Source organism: Lagopus muta, chromosome 3, assembly GCF_023343835.1.
Source record: "Lagopus muta isolate bLagMut1 chromosome 3, bLagMut1 primary, whole genome shotgun sequence".
In the NCBI taxonomy this organism is placed as follows: domain Eukaryota; kingdom Metazoa; phylum Chordata; class Aves; order Galliformes; family Phasianidae; genus Lagopus; species Lagopus muta.
In genome coordinates, this window is record NC_064435.1 from 80,654,847 (window position 1) to 80,672,085 (window position 17,239).

The following is a 17,239-nucleotide window of genomic DNA, read 5'->3' on the forward strand; positions in this document are numbered from 1 at the left end:
ACTTTTAGAGATGTAAGCTGGTAACAGTAACTACTAGCAGAATTTCTCCAAATGAAGTCATGACAGCTTTTAGCTGTCTGTTGTGTTCTGTGAATCTGGGGTTGTTGCCTGGGGTTGTTGCGGCCAAAGTGCAGGACCCAGCATTTGTCCTTGTTGACACTCATCCCAATAGCTTCAGCCCAGCTCTCCAGCCTGTCCAGATCTTTCTGTAGGGCCTTGCTGCCCCCAGGCAGATCGACACTTCCAGCCAACTTGGTATCATCCACAAACTTACTGAGGATGCACTGAGTGCCCTCATCCAGGTCATCAATAAAGGTACTGAAGAGGACAGGCAGCTTGTGCCAGCACCTCACCACTCTCTGGGAAGAACTTCCCCCTGATGTCTAATCTAAATCTACCTTCCTTTAGTTTAAAACCATTCCTCCTCATCCTATCACTATCTACCCATGAAAAAAGTTGATTTCCCTCATGTTTATAAATATTAAATATTGGAAAGCCTCAGTGAGGTCTCCTCACAAACTTCCCTTTTCCAGGCTGAACAAGCCCAGTTCCTTCAGCCCATCTTCATAGGAGAGGTTCTCCAGGCCTTTCAATCATCCTTGTTGGTTTCCTCTGGACCCTCTCCAAAAGAGGAACATGAAGATTATAGCAATTTTCATGCTCTAAAATTGTCAAGTATCCTGGTATGGGCCCGGGTCCAGTCCTTGAATCTTAGTTGATCTAAGGATGGCTAATAAACCCTGTTTTGAGGTCTGTTTTTGAAGTATTTGCCTGAAAATGTCACACTTGCTTATATATAATCCTCTGTGAGGTCTGTTAACTTTTCTCTCGCATTGTTGTTAAACAACATTTGGTCACTTATTTGCATAAAACTTCCCCTCCTGGCTCTGTGCCTTAGTTTTGTGGTTGTTTTTTTTTAATCTTTTGAAATTTTGTTGTGTTGTGTAATTAAACTTGAGAAAGTAAATGCTAGAGAAACAAAATACAAAATGCAGTTAAGGAGAATATTACCTTTACTTCAGTATTTTGTAATTTTGGCTTGGCTTAGTAGTGTTTATCAAAATAAGGCCAAGTTTGCCCTATAATTCACAAAAATATCTGGAAATTCTCTGAAAAAAATTATACTTAGCAGTACAGGCTATTGGCCAGAATAACAAACATTTCATTATGTGAACCTAAAGAAACTAATGTATTATCACTGCTTCTGACATGCTATCTTTAAGTATTGCATTATGCACTACATATATACACTCCTGTTGAATCTGTTCAGAGGAGTTTTTATCCTATGTACTGGTGCTGTCCTCATCAATGACACTGTTTTGTTCAAATTACAGAAAATTGTTACATCCTTCTAAAAAGCAAACCGAAGGCGTTCAGTCATTGCCATGAATGCTGGAAGCATGTTAACATGTGTTCTTCATCCTTTCATTATTGTTCTTTGGTGCCAAATTGTTTATCGTTACCACATGAGATCTTTTGAACTACTTTACTGAGTCAGTCTTTCCTTTCTGTCAATTCTTTTTCTTTCTTCTTTTTTTTTTTTTTTTTTTTTTTTTTTTTTTTTTTTCTTTCTGTGTCTGACTGAAAACCTTTGGTACGTTTTGGGTACTTTTTCTTCTTTAACCATACTTTTGTGCAAAAGGGTTAGATTTTCAGATATGCTAAGTGCATGCATAACCTCCTTTCATCAGAAAATGGTAGAAAAGTTGCATGTGTGTCACTTTGAGATGAGTTAGACTGAAGATGTTTTTATAATACTACTCTTGGTGTTTAGCTCAAAGTATGTTTTTTAAATATCTAATGAGTAAATCAAGAATGCCTTTTGTGAGTCAGAAATTGTATAACCTTGGAAGCGTAGTTTAATTTGCTACAGATTTACATTTGCCAAGTAGTAAACTGTATCCTTCCTTAGATTAAATAAAATTGTTTTCAACACAAGCAACAATAAATTAATTGCTAGTTTATTTTACTGCAAGGCCTGTGCTGTCATTTATTTGCCAGGCTGAACTTTGCATATGTTTTGGGGAAAAAAAAATAACCGATTTGAAGAATGTAGTCATAGGCTGAAGATTTTGAGCTCTAAACTTGTCTCTTCACTGTTACAAGTTAGTTATATTGCTGTAGCTGTGAAGCTTGCAAGTCTTTAAATATTCTTACTTAACTGAACAACTTAAGCACATTCAGGCAAAGGTAATACAAAACACAGTTAATTTTCTGGCTCTGGTTAAAGCATCTAGACCAGATCCTGTGCTCGTTTATTCTGTGCTACTCACAGTAAAATTTATCAGTAATGGTAAACAGTCTGTCCTAGGTTTCCTACTGTTAATCCAACTAAGACAAGGGTAACTGGTAGTTCAAGAAAAATATCCTGCCCAACCCTCCTTTCTTTAGGCCTCCAAAGGGAGCCCTTCTTACTGTCTATTCATCACTGCCTGCAGAATGAAACTGCAGTTGAAGTGGCTAGTGTGGAAAATATAAGCTGGCTTTCCATCAGCCCTGTACTCCTTCCTCTCTGCTGGTATGGCAGTAGTGCAGCCAAGGCAAGGATTAGGCAAGCTCTCTAATAAATAAAGAAAACTCCTTTCTTTACCAAGTTAATTTTCCACCAGATTATCTCATCTTTCCTGCACTACAGCCGTGTGATTGGTAGATCCAGCAAAGCATGTAGGTGCAAGTGTTGAAGGCGGCTGTCCTAGGCAGCAGCAGCCCACTGCTACATGGACGTGGTCTAAGAAAAAAAAGGACATTTTGAGTATCTCTGTGTTCCTTCCAATCAGATTACATCTATGCGTATTTTCCTTGACTGCATAGTGTTTTGCTTGCCTGAACTTCTAACTCAGAGACGTTTTGTCTGATTCTCACAGAAGGAACATGTACTTTGTTTTTCACTTTGAAAACTTAACTTTTTTTTGTAACCTCACTTTGCCATACGTATGAATGCACTTACTGTGAAATTTGAATACAAAGTGTAAAAATAGCTTAGGTGAAGAAAGTAATATATTAAAGATATAAAAGGAATGCAGCAATTCCCTTTTTGTGCACACAGAGTAATGTAGGTAGCTCTACACATTTTATTCTGTATGTTCAAAATGTACCTTATTTTAGACAGTGCTCCAAAACTCTCTTGGCTTATCCTGCCAGTTAATATGCCTTTATCTGTACTCCATAGTGCTTTTCACCTCTCTAAAACTTTATACTCTGATTTTTGTTTGTATTATTGGCGTAATTTTCTGTCTGAGCACATATATGAATTGGCTTAATGTGACACTTTTTCCTACATTTACATCACCAATGTTCTGAAGCTAAGAATCTCAAATACTTCATGCCAAGTGACAGGCTTTAAATGCTACCATGGTGAAAAATGTTAAATTCATTTTAAAAGGAAGAAGAGGGAATAGTGCTTCTATTATGTATTTTCATCTCAGGGGAATGTGAAAGAGAACTGCTTGGAGAAGATGAGCTTTAAAAATTTCAGGAACTGGTGAATGATCATGACAGAGGTCTAAATAAGGTTCCTTCAAAGTAAAATAAAAAACAATAAACCATGCAGTTCATATCTTAACATTTTTTAAATTGGTAACATGGTAATTCATTCTCTTTCAAAACTTCTTGATCTGCTTATTAAAGGAATATTTTGTGTGCATTTGCAATAAAAGCTGGTTTTGATAGCACTTCAGATGTTACATTTTATCTTGGACATTTTGAGGTGTGTCCCCTTCAGGAGTAAGATTGTAGTTAGCAGTTGCTGCCACGTAATTAATTATTCCAAAGTAGTTAATTTTAAAAATCCTTGAAACAATATGTAACTTCTTCTCTTAAATCTACATCCAAGTAGAAGGCATTTTTCAGTAAAATGTTCTGTTGAATGAGTTTAAAATATTTAACTTCCTATCATTACACTTTGATACAGTTCCAGTAGTATTTGCAACATTTGGCTTAAAAATTATATGCTTATGTTGTGGTTGCTGTTCTAATGAACATGCCTTTCAGTTTTTATTGGCAAAGAGTACAATTGGCTGCACACAAACCCAACTATGCATGTAAATGGAATAATATCATTAGAACCCTTAGTGGTTTTGTTACAAAATTGTGGATATATTCTTATAGGTAAGTGGTGTTCATGTCATACATAAAATAATATGCTAATGTTAAGGATACACAATCTGTAGAATAGATTTTTGTTGTTGTTCCTTAAAATGTACAGGGATCTGTTAGTTTCAGTTCATTTTGTTGAAGTGTTGTCTTAAGATCCTAAATCTAGATCATTGGATTTTTTTGCCTCTAATGAATTAAATAACAAAAATGAAAGTGCTGTTGCATTGTCATGAACGCAAAGCTTATTGAGATCCTATATGTATGATCCATTTGAAGAGTCAAATTTAAGCGTTTAAGATAATTGGAATTGTCACTTTTCCTTTTTTCCCCTTTGCTTTTTAAATGAAAATTCTTCCTTTGAGCAAGTTTTGGAGACTCAAAAAGCTAACTTCTTTCAGAATAGCCACCTTCTCTCACTGTTCACAGCAGGACTGATGCTATAGGATTGCCTGACTAAGGGTGTGTTCACTTTGTCTTTGGTGTGCATCTACATACCACCAATAAGTAGGGATTCATCCTGTGGGTTGAATTGCAGGAATTGGCTGGAGTACATTAGACATATTCATGGAGTGCGTATCCTGGTGAAGTTTCATCGTGGCAGAATTCATTTGAGAAACCTTGCCATGCAAAGTAAACTAAGGCTGAGACAACTGAGAGATTATTTTCAAAACTGTGTCTGTGGTCTGAACTAAAATATATTATTATTCACTTAAAAACAGTGACCAACATCGCTGTTTTCAAGGGTAGATCAACTTCAGATTACTGTATTGGGAACAAGCAGGAAGTGTGATAGGAGGCTTTTTAGTAGTCTCAATTTTTTCTAAAGCAACAGGAGCTTTTGATTGGTAGAGGATTTTACATAGTCTAACAAATTAAAGTTTTTAAGGGGAAATACCATTTTTAAATAATTACTTTATATATGATATATGTAAAGTCTGAGTTGGGGTCACTCAGATTCCCTGTGACTATTTTTTGTAGCCTTTAATTATTGGAAATTCCTTTTCACTGTGACCAGCATACATATTTTGCTCTGCAGACTGTAACTATTTTGTGCTTGAATTGTGCTTACTTTCCAGATTACTAGATGATTAATACTTATACAACGAGATAGCAAAATGCAATTGTTTTGCCGCCCTGACCTCTTTTTTTCTTGAGCATTAGAGATTTGTTGAAGAATGTGGAGTAAATCTGTGTTAAAGTAATGGTTAAAATTCTGCAGTGTCTGGCTCTGAGCCTTGTCCTCCACTAGGCTCTGCTGCCATGAAACGTTTGTATTTTTTATGTTTAACAAGAAAAATAACACTTTATATTGAATTTTAAAAAATGTTTAGAAGTGTCACTTTGATGTAATGTATTCCCACCTATTAAAATGTTCTGCATTTTAACTAGACACTTTATTCCAGCAATCCATCAAAAACTGGAAGCGGATGGAACGGAAAAAGTAGAAGGATCCATGACGCAAAAACTGGAGAATGTTCTGAACAGTAAGTTTTGTCCTTCCAGCAGCAACTATTTCTGGATGTTGGACTTTCTAACAAGCTTTACTATATTCCTCAGAATATGGTAGAATGTAGAAAACAGTACATTCTCTCTTGCTGTTTCTTGTTTGATGTAGCTATTCTAGGTGCAATGGAACACCTTTTGAATAAGTGGCAGTTTTTGCCATGACCATCAGTGGTCAAAATAAAGGAAGTCTAGAGCATTTTCTTTAATTTTGGTTGTATCTCAGTTACAAGCGCACAAAGAAAACAGCAGAGATACTGTGCATAGCTGGAGCCGTAGAAGGATGAGCTAAGCCAAGTACTGAGATCGTAAGACGTTTGAGCAAGAGGGAAAAAAAAACAAACTGTTTGCAGAAACAAGATCTGTTAACAGAATCTTTCTCACTTTGTGTTATCATTTAGACTACTTGGAACTAGCATTTGTTTTAGAAACTTTGAAAAGCTCTTGGTACTTTCTTTTCTCTGTATTAGCTGTAAGATCGCATTGAGACAAGTGGCTTGAATTCAGTGCAGTTTGGTATGTGTTTCAGCAGATCAAAAAGTAACTTTTTTAATTCTGGGACTTCTGCCAAGATAATTTTACTTTGTTTCATTGTGATTTTTTTCACAGAGGAAGGGATGTTTCCCTTAGTGCAGTATCAATAAGCAGAACTGACATGCAGATAGCTGACTCAGTCTGAGTCTGTTTTGTGAAATCAAGAAAGTGACATGGAAGTTCACTGTTTTTGTTCTCTTGTATGAAGAAAGCTGTGACTCTGTGTGTTTTTGTGTGGAGCACAAATAAAGCAGGCTTTTTTTTTTTTTTTTGGACAGCTTTAGCTTTTTTCAGTAATGATGTGGACTGAACATTATTCCAAAAAAAAAACACCAACAAAACCAACTATATGCACACACAATTGCAATAAAGAAGATAATGTGTGTCTGCATCTACAAAATATAATATGCAGGCTGAATGTTTTTGTGCGTACGAGATAGGAGAGAGAAAGATTTGCTGGAATTGCTAGTGCTATCCCTAGTTATGTGTTTATGCCATGTCAAGCACTTAGGGCAGATCCTTTGGAGAGCACTTTTCCTTTGACAAAATTACATGACATTACATAACATAAAAAGGCAAAAAAGTGCAGTTCCAAGGTTCATGACTCATTTTTGTATGCACTATTATGAGATAAACGTATCTATAATATATAACCACTTTTCCACTTGATAGCTGAAATCTATATGCAGATAATGCAGATTGTCTTTTACAAACTGGATCTGTAGAAGAACTTCTGCCAGCCACTTCAGAGTATTATTAAGTTTGGCTCTGTTGTGAAGAAAAATTGGCTGCTTTTCCTTCTGATACTTTGCAAGTCATGATGGGTGGAAGGCAGGGGGGTAGGAATACAAGGATTTAAAGAGAGTAAATAATATTATGCAAAGTAGTTTAGGATCAAAGCTTTGTTTCTTGTCTGACCATTCAAAAGTGTCCTTAGTTACTACTCTGCAAAGAACAGGCTTTCAAGTGCTGCTGTAATCCTTGAGTTACAGGGTCTGCTTTCAAAAATGACTTCAAATCTTCAATTGAAATTTACATTTAAGATATGCACCTACAATCTATGAAAAGTCAATTGATGTTGAAAGCTTGATTCAAACTCGTAAGACAAAGGATGCTTTCTACACCTCCTAAGCATGCAAAGAGAATGTGCCAAATTATTGGATTGAAATGTCGAAAGTTAGTAGAAGTAGAATCTGCTTCAGTAGGTAGGATTGTAGCTGCTTGCAGTTTCTGCTAGATTGCTAGATATAATTAGTAAATAACTCACATAACGTATATTCACAAAAGCATACTATGGGCTGCACTTAATTTCACAAAGAATTGCCTCTTAGAGGTCAGTCAAATTCTCTTATGTCTTGTTTTTGACAGGTTCTATGTAAGACAACTGTTGGATAACAAGAGCTTTTTTTTATTAATTTGCACAGAGTATATTGTCTATTTGGAAAGTATAATCAGTCATTCTTTATCCATGAACTTCCTAGTTTACTTTTAGATTATTCATTACTAGTGAACAGATAAATTGTTAATGTAGAAGGGATTTGGGAAGGGCAGAGAAAGGAAGAGATTTTACAATGTTTTTCTAAGTCCTAAAAGAGAAACCTATTCTGAACAAAGTATTGAATTAAGGCATTTGATTTAACATAATTTCATTTTCCAAGTAAAACAGAAAAGAAGTAAAATCATTTCTCTAAATTGAGGATTTTATTTCATTAATTTGGTACAGATAAATGTATAGTTTTGAACTAAAGATGGAAATCACTGTGCAGTTGCTGCAGTTGCTAATTGCCTTTGAAAAAGTAATTCGACATTCGATAAGGCATAGAATTAAAGAAATATTGTTCTGTGAATAAAACTTAACTTTGCGAATGCAGTACATTTCTTCTTGACTGTTACTGGAATGCATGAGAAGCATATGAATTCAAACAAACCAAATGTATTTACTCAACTCAAAAGTTAACATTTTTTTAAAGCATCAAGAGAAAATAAAATCAAACTTTATCAGTGATCTGTATTTAGATATCCAGTTAGCTGTTTTCATTGTGTATTTCTCCATAATGGGTTAAAGTATTTTATATTAAATGGTATATAGTAGGAATAGCTGTCCTGACAAAACATTTTTTTTACATCAGGGCTTCAAAATTTCAACGAAGTTTAAACATTATTTAGATATAACAATTATTTTACAAAGACTACTTTTAACATGAACAGGCCACCCACAGTGTTGACTGGAGAAAATGGCATGCAAGCCACCCAGTGAGACTGATGTAATTTTTTTCATCTTTGCTTAAATTATAGTCACTAGACCAGATAATGTAGAAACTTTTACACGCAATGATCAAAAAAAGCTAAAACAGTTCCAGTTCTTTTTTTCTTTTATTGGTTAATTAAAAATAAGTCACGAGTTGAAAAATGCAAATAATCGCGTGCGAATATAAATGAAATACTGTTACTCTCTCAGGAAGTATGGAAAAACTCTATTACAAAATAGAATGCATTATAGTTTCATTATAAAAGGTTCTGAGGATTTCTGTATTGAAGAATACCCACAAATAATGTAGAAATGTAATTGTGTGAAATTAGTGTCCTAGACTTGATCCTGTATATGATGAAACTTAACGGGGTTTTAATGCACTGTGAAGACTACAATTGTTCACTCTGCTACAGTGACCAACCAGTTAATTTTTCAGTCACACCATTGTCTGTGATTTAATCATCAGTACTTCTAAAAGTGATTCACTAAAATCAACCATTAGTAATCATATTAAGAATTAATTTGAGAATGCAGAAAGTTTGCAAAATTTGCAGTCCTAACTCTGGAAACTGTGGCATTAATTAACATAATGAAATTATACTTTTCTAATAGAGAAAACTTTCTGTGACTTTTTCCATATCCTGAGACGCATAATTTAGTTGTAAAAATGTAGATCTGGAGCCAAAGCAAACTATAAAATATCTGCAACAAAGTTAAGCATTTGAAATAGGAAAGAGTGATTGTTTTTAATTGCACAGGGGTCTTACCACATTAAAATGCTAAGTGGTTCCCTCTGAAATAGTATTTCATCAGTTGTAAAATGTTAAAACTGTTGAACAGAAGAAACAATAAAAACTTAGCAATAATTATTCGTTTTCTCTAAAAAGCTTAGATGATGATGCCATTCATTGAAGTGAGGAAAATCTGCATATGATTTAATCCGATCACTTGCTCTAATTTCCCTTAAATTCTTCCTTTTTAAAATAGGAGCCAGTAACACAGCGGATACTTTATTCCAAGAAGTGCTGGGCCGCAAGGATAAAGCTGATTCAACAAGAAATGCACTCAATGTTCTTCAGCGTTTTAAATTTCTTTTCAACCTCCCTTTGAATATAGAAAGAAATATCCAGAAGGTATAAACCTTTAAAAATACTCCTCTCTCTGCTGAAATTACTGTTGCCTTTTAACAAATGTAAATGCTTCTTACTTGTTTTTTATTGTTGTTTTCAAGGGTGATTATGATGTGGTTATTAATGACTACGAAAAAGCAAAGTCGCTCTTTGGAAAGACAGAGGTTCAAGTATTCAAAAAATGTAAGATATGCATTGTATTACTTCTGTTTCTTCTCAACATATAAGCTAAAAAGCACATAGTAGTTTAAAGAGAGCTGTGATTTGAATCCCTAAAAGTTATGTATATATAGGAACAATTAAACAATATTTCTAGCAGATCTTCTAAGCAAGGTATATTCTTCAAAGTACGAAATCACAGCCAAATTTACTTACCAAGACCGGACTTTTGGGGGGAGAAAAAAAGAGTTACAATGACTAAAAATGGGACTGTGAATGGTTCTGATGTACTGTTGGAAAGATTTCAAAGTATGATCTTTTTTCATATATCTGTTGTATATGAAAATGTCAGGTTCATGTTTTAAAATTTTTCCATAATAAATCCAAAGGTGTCTGATGCCCTAGAAAAATAATGTAATTTTCAGTTCATGCTACTGCTGAAGACGCGGATTAGATTTATTTCTTCTCCTCACCCCTAGATTATGCTGAAGTTGAAACCAGAATAGAAGCTTTAAGGGAACTTCTGTTGGATAAACTCCTTGAAACTCCATCAACACTGCATGATCAGAAGCGTTATATAAGGTAATCGTTTAGCTTTGTCTTCTTCAGATTTGTGGTGTTAGATGTATATTTTAATGTTTCCTAAGTAGGGTAGTGACTTTTTATGGTTGTTTGAATACCGATTCTAAAGCTGAAAGTAGATTATGTCATGATTTTATGAATATATAATGATATTAGATTGATGTTTGATCATTCATGGAGTGATTGAGATTGTAATTTTTAAAAATCATGATGGTATGTTTAGATTATTGCTTCTTCTAAATCATCTCATTGTAAGGTGTGTATGAAATGATCACAAGATGCAGATCTCAAAATGGACTGCATATTAACTGGTACTACATTTCAGCTTGGTGTTGAAATTGCATCACTTTGAGTCAGATAATAGAAAGGTTTTAATTCAGACTAGAATTTAAATTTGGTTTTGACTCTTTACTATTCATTCTAAATAATGAATTTCCTTTACATTTCATGAATGTTTAGCAGTTCCCTAGTCTTTATTAAAATTCCTATATTTGCTCTCATTCTGATAGGTTATGTCCAAGCCAATGGCAGGAGTACTAACATGAATTGGTTGGACCTTCTCCTAGCAGTAGACATTAGCCTGCTTTACAATCCTTGGAGACAGAATTTAGAGTGCTCTGAAACATTTGATGACTTTACTTGCAGGCTTTTGAGCCCTGAGTGTTCGTAGGGCTCCCAGTGTGGCTTTATATTATATTCTCAGTGAGTTTTTCACTTATCTTAAAAGATGTAGATCAAATGCAATGTGCATGTGGCATTCTTAGAAATCTGACACCCGTGTGAAGTCTTCGATGCTTTTTGTACTCACCCAGCCCAATTTCACAGGCAAGGAGCACTGGTGTCTTCTGCCCTTTTACTTTATATTGGTTAATGAGGACAGTGACCAGTGTGCAATTAGGTGCAGTCCTTCTCATTCTTCTTGGTGCTGTGTAAATATGCATATTTGTTAGAGTTACGTTTTAAGATGAGTAGCGTTAAACATTTGTGTGTCTTGAAAAGGGCGACTGTTTATTTCTATTTCAGGCTTGAAAACCTTAAAAATAACTTATTTATCTAAGCCAAGTCTTACAAACTCATCTGCAGATTCTTTACAAGAATGATTTGTATATGCTTCTGTGCATGTTTTTTGTTTTGTTCTGGTTTTTAAGGTTTTTTTTCAGCCCCTTATCTTGAGATTTATCGAGTCTGTGAGACTATCCCTGTCTACATTAAAGCAAACTTTGTTAATGTAACCAGATGTATTCCAAGTGTAGAACAGTGTAATTCAGGAGAGCAAGAAGTATACAAATCTGAAATAATTTTGTGATAAAAAATTTTAAAAAGCCCGACATAAAAATCCATTAAATTAAATTCACTACTCTAATTATGCTGATGTGATTTTTCTAGTGTAAGTTTCCTGGATGCAGGATATGAAGAAAGCTTACTTGTGAGCACCTCAGTTAAATGAAGATTTAAAAAATCCTAACTGTAAAATAATTTGCATAGAAACTGCTACTTTTTAGAGGTTTTTTCCTTCCTTGATGTGTTCCTTTTGTATGTCTCCAATATCTAAGGCAGGGCAAGATGTGAAATACTGTGCTCCTACCAATCCTCAGATATTCAGTGTATATATCTATATGTGTATAGACATGTGTACATGAGTGTGTGCACATATGTATGTATACAGACTTCATGATGAAGCTTCAGTCCATATTTTCCTCTTATTTTACAGTATTCTTTACACTGGTAATTTTTCTATACTTTTCAGAAATTGTTTAACGTATCACTGAACAAGCAAGGAGATGCATTATTTCCAATGCTAGTGGTACTCTTTTTTTTTTTTAACTTTGTATCTAAACAATGACTAAAGTCCCCCTAAATGTTGAGGAAAGACTTGAGCTCATAGTTTATAAATACCACCCTGTCAAAGTGGTTGGTTGTGTAATGTTCCCATCTATCCCACCAGTTGTACTTTGACAGTTTATTTTGTTTGTGAAAGTACTGCAGACAAGGATGATGAATTTTTGCAATGCAGTCCTAATTAACTTTAGGCATTATTATAGTAACATCACTTCTGTGAAGGAGTTAAACATTCACTGCACTGCTTCGGAGAAGTTAGCGTACTTCATCTTGAGCATCTTGAATTTTTGAATTTGTCCTGTGTCTCCTTAATGCAGAATATAATGGAGCACATCAAATAGTAGAGCAGCTGCTGTTTTTTTGAAAATACTCTTTTGACAGTACATGTAGTCATGAATGCCATACATTAGATTATACTGCTTCTGTGTTCTCTTAGGAATCAAAACAGCTGGCTTCTGATACTCATCTCCCCCCAAAGACAGAATGTTTGAGTTTTTTTTACTTTCAGTAATTAAGAACCCCTGTCAGACAGCACAGAATGGTTGAGGTTGGGAGACCATCTGGTCGAGCCACTGCTCAAGCAGAGGCACCCTCTGGGCTACCCGGAACCATGTCCAGATGGCTTTGAAGTATCTCCAAGGAGGGAAGCTCCATAGCTTCTCTGGGCAACCTGTTCATCCTTTTCATTACTCTATATACATAGAAGATAATACGTGCAGGCAGCTCCAAAAGTGATGACTCCTGGTTTTCGTGTTGGCCTGTGGCTTCAGAAGCAGATGTTGGTGTACAGCAATCCCACCAATGTTCTTTTTGTTGCCAAAAGACAGAGGGCAACAGAGAGGCAGTGTGACAGAATGGCATCTGAGATGGAAGTGGGCATGAAAGCATGACGTAAAGGTGTCATTAGATTCCTCTGTGTGGGAAAAAATGGCACCCATTGACATTCATTGATGTTCCTGAGTATTTCTGGAGAGCAAACAGTGGGTGTGAGCACAGTGAGGCAGTGGGAGATGCATTTCAGCAGTGGTGACAGTGAGTCACCTCCACTGCAACAGATTTTTGAGAGCACAGCATGCAGGCTCTTGTTTATTACTGGTGAAAATGCATAGCTAACTGTGGTGACTGTGTTGAAAAATTGTTTTGTAGATGAGAATTTGCTCTTTGTAGCTGTTGTAGTTTCCATAGAAATAAACAGGGGAGGCATTACTTTTGGAGCAACCTGTGTATGTGAGTGTGTATGTATATATATGTATACATATAAAATACACTACCACAGTGTGTGTGCATCCTAATGGAAAATAAAAGACCACAACCAGGAGCTTAGTTTACATTTGCCTGTGCACATCCGTGCTAGGATTAATGAGCCACCAAAAATTAATTCCTTCTGTACTTGCCTGTTCCAACTGAGACATGCAAAGTGGGGAGCAAAACACCATATTTTATATGCTTGAGATGTCATCAGTGGTTTCAAGTGAAACATGAAATACTGATCTGCAGCTTTGACAGATAAAGGTCTTGGTTACCAGAGAACACTTCTAGAGGCACAACAGAAAATACATATTAATCTGATATTCAGTATATATGTGCTTTTGTTTATTATTATAAGGGTTTTTTGCTGAAATTTTGCTTCACTAAATTAGGAAGCAAGAATGCAGAGTTTGCGTTTGCATTGGGTACAAGTTCTTGAATTTTTAAAATTATACATCTGTGTGTATGTATATGTATAAATATATATAAAAATATTTCTGTTTTAATGAGGCCTTTAGTGTGTCAAGTCAGAGCTGTGATTTTTGGACTGGATTTTACAGATATCTTTCTGATCTTCATGCGCCTGGGGACCCTGCTTGGCAGTGCATTGGTGCTCAGCATCAGTGGATTCTACAGCTCATGCACAACTGTAAGGAGAGCTATGTTAAAGAGCAAAAAGGCAAGGATATGTTTTTATTATGTATATGTGTTTGACACTTAGGAATTTGGCATTGCCTTTTCTTTGACAAGTTATAGTGTGTGAATGATACTTTTTTTTTGTTCTCTGCTTAATTTTGATAGCTTTTCACAAAGCTGAATATTTTTTTTCTTTATTGTAAAAAGAAAGTATCTGTTGGAATTTTGTTTTTGTTTGACTTAGAACGTGTAAGTTTCTTAAATGGGAAAAGCATTAAATTTCAATCATATATCTCAGGTTTACTGTCCTCTGGAAATACTACTAGAAGGTCACATTAAATCCACCATTTATATTTCTTCTTCGTACAGTATGCTGGTAGTGTATGGTTATGGAGGACACTGAAGTACCATATGTTGAAGTATTATTTCTTGATATTCAGTAAATGGTAACACAGGGTTCTCTTATTCTTTTTTTCCAGTGCAGTTTCCAAACTGATTCTTCTCATTCAGGCAGAGACCTGTGAGGTTATCTTAAGCATTCAGTTTGTCCATTTTACATTAAAAGCTATATGAATACTTAGTTGTATTCTGTCTAGTTTTGCCAGTGTTGTTCCTTGCAGAAATGTACCCTCATAGATGCTTTACAGGTGTGACAGCAATTGAGCTCCCAGTCATAATCCATCACATCTTTGTATTTTCAAAAGGGAATAGGCAGGAGACTACCTGGTGTTTCTAGTAGTAAAATCTATAACCTGGACTAGAAAGTGAAAATACTGTGTTGTTTCTCAAGAAGTCTTAACAAGTTTGCTGATATTCCTGAGATGAGTATGCTTATTGGAATCTGAGTTGGCTTGTAGGTAATTCCCATGTTTATTTTTGTTGCTGTGTATCCCAAACCAAGAGAGGTGTTCTCTTCTGAGAAGCACAAGAATTTTACTTAGAGCTGTGGCAGATAAGTGCTGTGAAATTAATTGCTGCAGGATGCTTACACTTTCTTCTTAAGCAGAGATTATGACTTCAGGTATAGGGTTCACAGGGTGTTTAACGTGACAGTGATGTCAGTAAGTTGCACCTTACAGTATGCACATACTTTTTTTCTATAAAACGTTACTGAATGCTGTGGGACCAGCTGGAATGCTAGGCTGATTTATTGTACTCTTAGTCAAAATCTAGTTTGTTTCCAAAACTTCACCATATCTCCTTCTTCTTGAAAACCTGAGAGACCCAACCCTGCAGTATATATCTGTCAAGGGCAAAACTCTAACAGATGAAAACGGCCACTGTTGATGATTCTAAGTTTTCTTTTTCTCCTTTCAGCTGCAAAACATGATACAGAAATCTCTTAGCTTATTAAAAGGAAAAAATAAGGGGACAAAAATGTTAAATACTTGTGACTTCTTTGTTGTAGTAGTCTACATAATGTTGATAAGCGTGCTCCAGTAATTAATCAAAAAATGGACCTAAATTCCTTGGCTTGTCTTGAAAATCTTAACCTTTTTGGTGTTTTTCTTGCGACAATTCTGCTTACTTCAGCCTTAATATCAAAGGAACTTCTTATGTTAGCGGCTTTGTTTGGCTCACAGATGGAGGAATTTGCATAACTTGTCTGCCCAGTAAATGCATGTATGAATAGTTAATATTTGCATGAAAAAAATGCTAATATAGTATAGCTTTTATTAAAAAGAGCTAGTACCATTTAAATAGTTTCATCTTTTTCTATGGTGCTTAGTGATGTAGTTTTTGCACACATTGTAAAACACTCAAAAATTGATCCTGATTCATGGTATTCCCCATTTAGTATCTATTTGAGCAGAGGAAAGTTGCTAATCTTGGTTTCTTCTTTCCATGGATCTTTAATTTTAACATACATCAGAGGGGAGAAGGCAAAGAGAAAACTTGGAAAAGTTGGTATTAACTGCCAAGTAGAACAGTGCTGACTGTGATCTGAGACATGGAATTTATTTTCATCTACTTTCACTGATGTATAATTTTCTAGAAGGATAAGAGTGTTTTTTCACTCATATGTCAAATTGGTTTCACATGACTTTGAGGACTCAAATCAATTTGAAATCCAAAGTGGGCTTTATGTATTTATAAACTTAGAAGTTGTTTTTAAGACGTAACAGTAGTAAATTTTCAGACTAGCCTGCTCCTTAAAATATGCTTCCAGAAAAGGTTTTGTACATCAAGCACTTGAAAGAGGAGGTAGATCATAATGTTGACAGTCTCTTGATAAAATGCATTAGATATTTTTCTAGGTTTCTCTCCTCAACATGGATAATGTACTTTGTTTCTAACAGATGGTGTATGCTAGAATACGTGAATAGTCCCACCATGAACGTACCAACAGTTGTGGCTGATATTAGCTGTTTTTATGCAGACTGTGAGCCTGTTGGTTCAAGCTGGCTGAATCAAAACTCTTCAGTGGAGTAACAGATTGTATCTATTTATGCATCTGTATGCAGATGTTGTTTTATTTTTCAGCTTTCAGTTGAGTTTGTGCCAGATAATTTTGCTGCTGACTTACTAGTTTTCAAAGCAGACCAGAGCTCTAAGTTGTTACACATGATGAATTTTACTACCTGAAATGGATTTGGAATTAGACAAGAACCTTTGCTTTTCTTACATGGAGAAGTCTTCTATTAACATTCCTGGACCAGAGTTTAGTGGCGAATTGTGAGACACCAAACATTCTCGAATTTATCTGTGGGTCATGATGCACTTAGGAAGGGATGGGTACCATTGCAATTATTTCCTAAACAGGCTAAACAACAAAACTAAATGCATTCTGAAGAGAAGTCGTTCCAAATATACTCATGGATAACAAGCTAACAATGCATTCCATGTTATTTACACACTACCAGGAGGATGATCATTGCGACTTAATATATAGTTTTTTCATACACAGAAATAGGATCTACTCCTATCTTCTCTAAGAGATTGTGTCACTGTATCATCTTGTCTGGGCCACTGGTAATGACAGTCAAGACAAAGCTCCAATACTGACAAGAAATAAATTTACTTTTCTATGCCCCATGGGTTCATTACCTTTGTCTGATGACTGCCCTCTTGTTAATGTATTTTCAAGGCTGTCCCAAGCAAAGGTAGGGAGTGAGCCAACATATGCTGAGACAGTTGAAAGTGCCGACAGAAAACTGCAAATTAAACTTTAAATGTATATGTAGATACCAGAATAAAGTAAGTAGAAGTATACTTACATCTCTAACTGTAAATCTTTGACACTCAGCAGTACTCTCACATG

The 17,239-nt window shown here is 35.3% G+C and overlaps 1 protein-coding gene across 1 annotated transcript in view; it reads left to right on the forward strand.

The window, feature by feature from the left end:
* The window catches only part of EXOC2 (exocyst complex component 2), a 127,291-nt gene that overhangs the window by 41,270 nt on the left and 68,782 nt on the right, over nt 1-17,239 (forward strand). Inside the window, exons 7-11 of the mRNA XM_048939216.1 lie at nt 5,499-5,579; nt 9,371-9,516; nt 9,615-9,696; nt 10,152-10,254; nt 13,902-14,020. Of these exons, the coding sequence (XP_048795173.1) occupies nt 5,499-5,579; nt 9,371-9,516; nt 9,615-9,696; nt 10,152-10,254; nt 13,902-14,020 (531 nt within the window). The remainder of the gene's footprint in view (nt 1-5,498; nt 5,580-9,370; nt 9,517-9,614; nt 9,697-10,151; nt 10,255-13,901; nt 14,021-17,239) is intronic.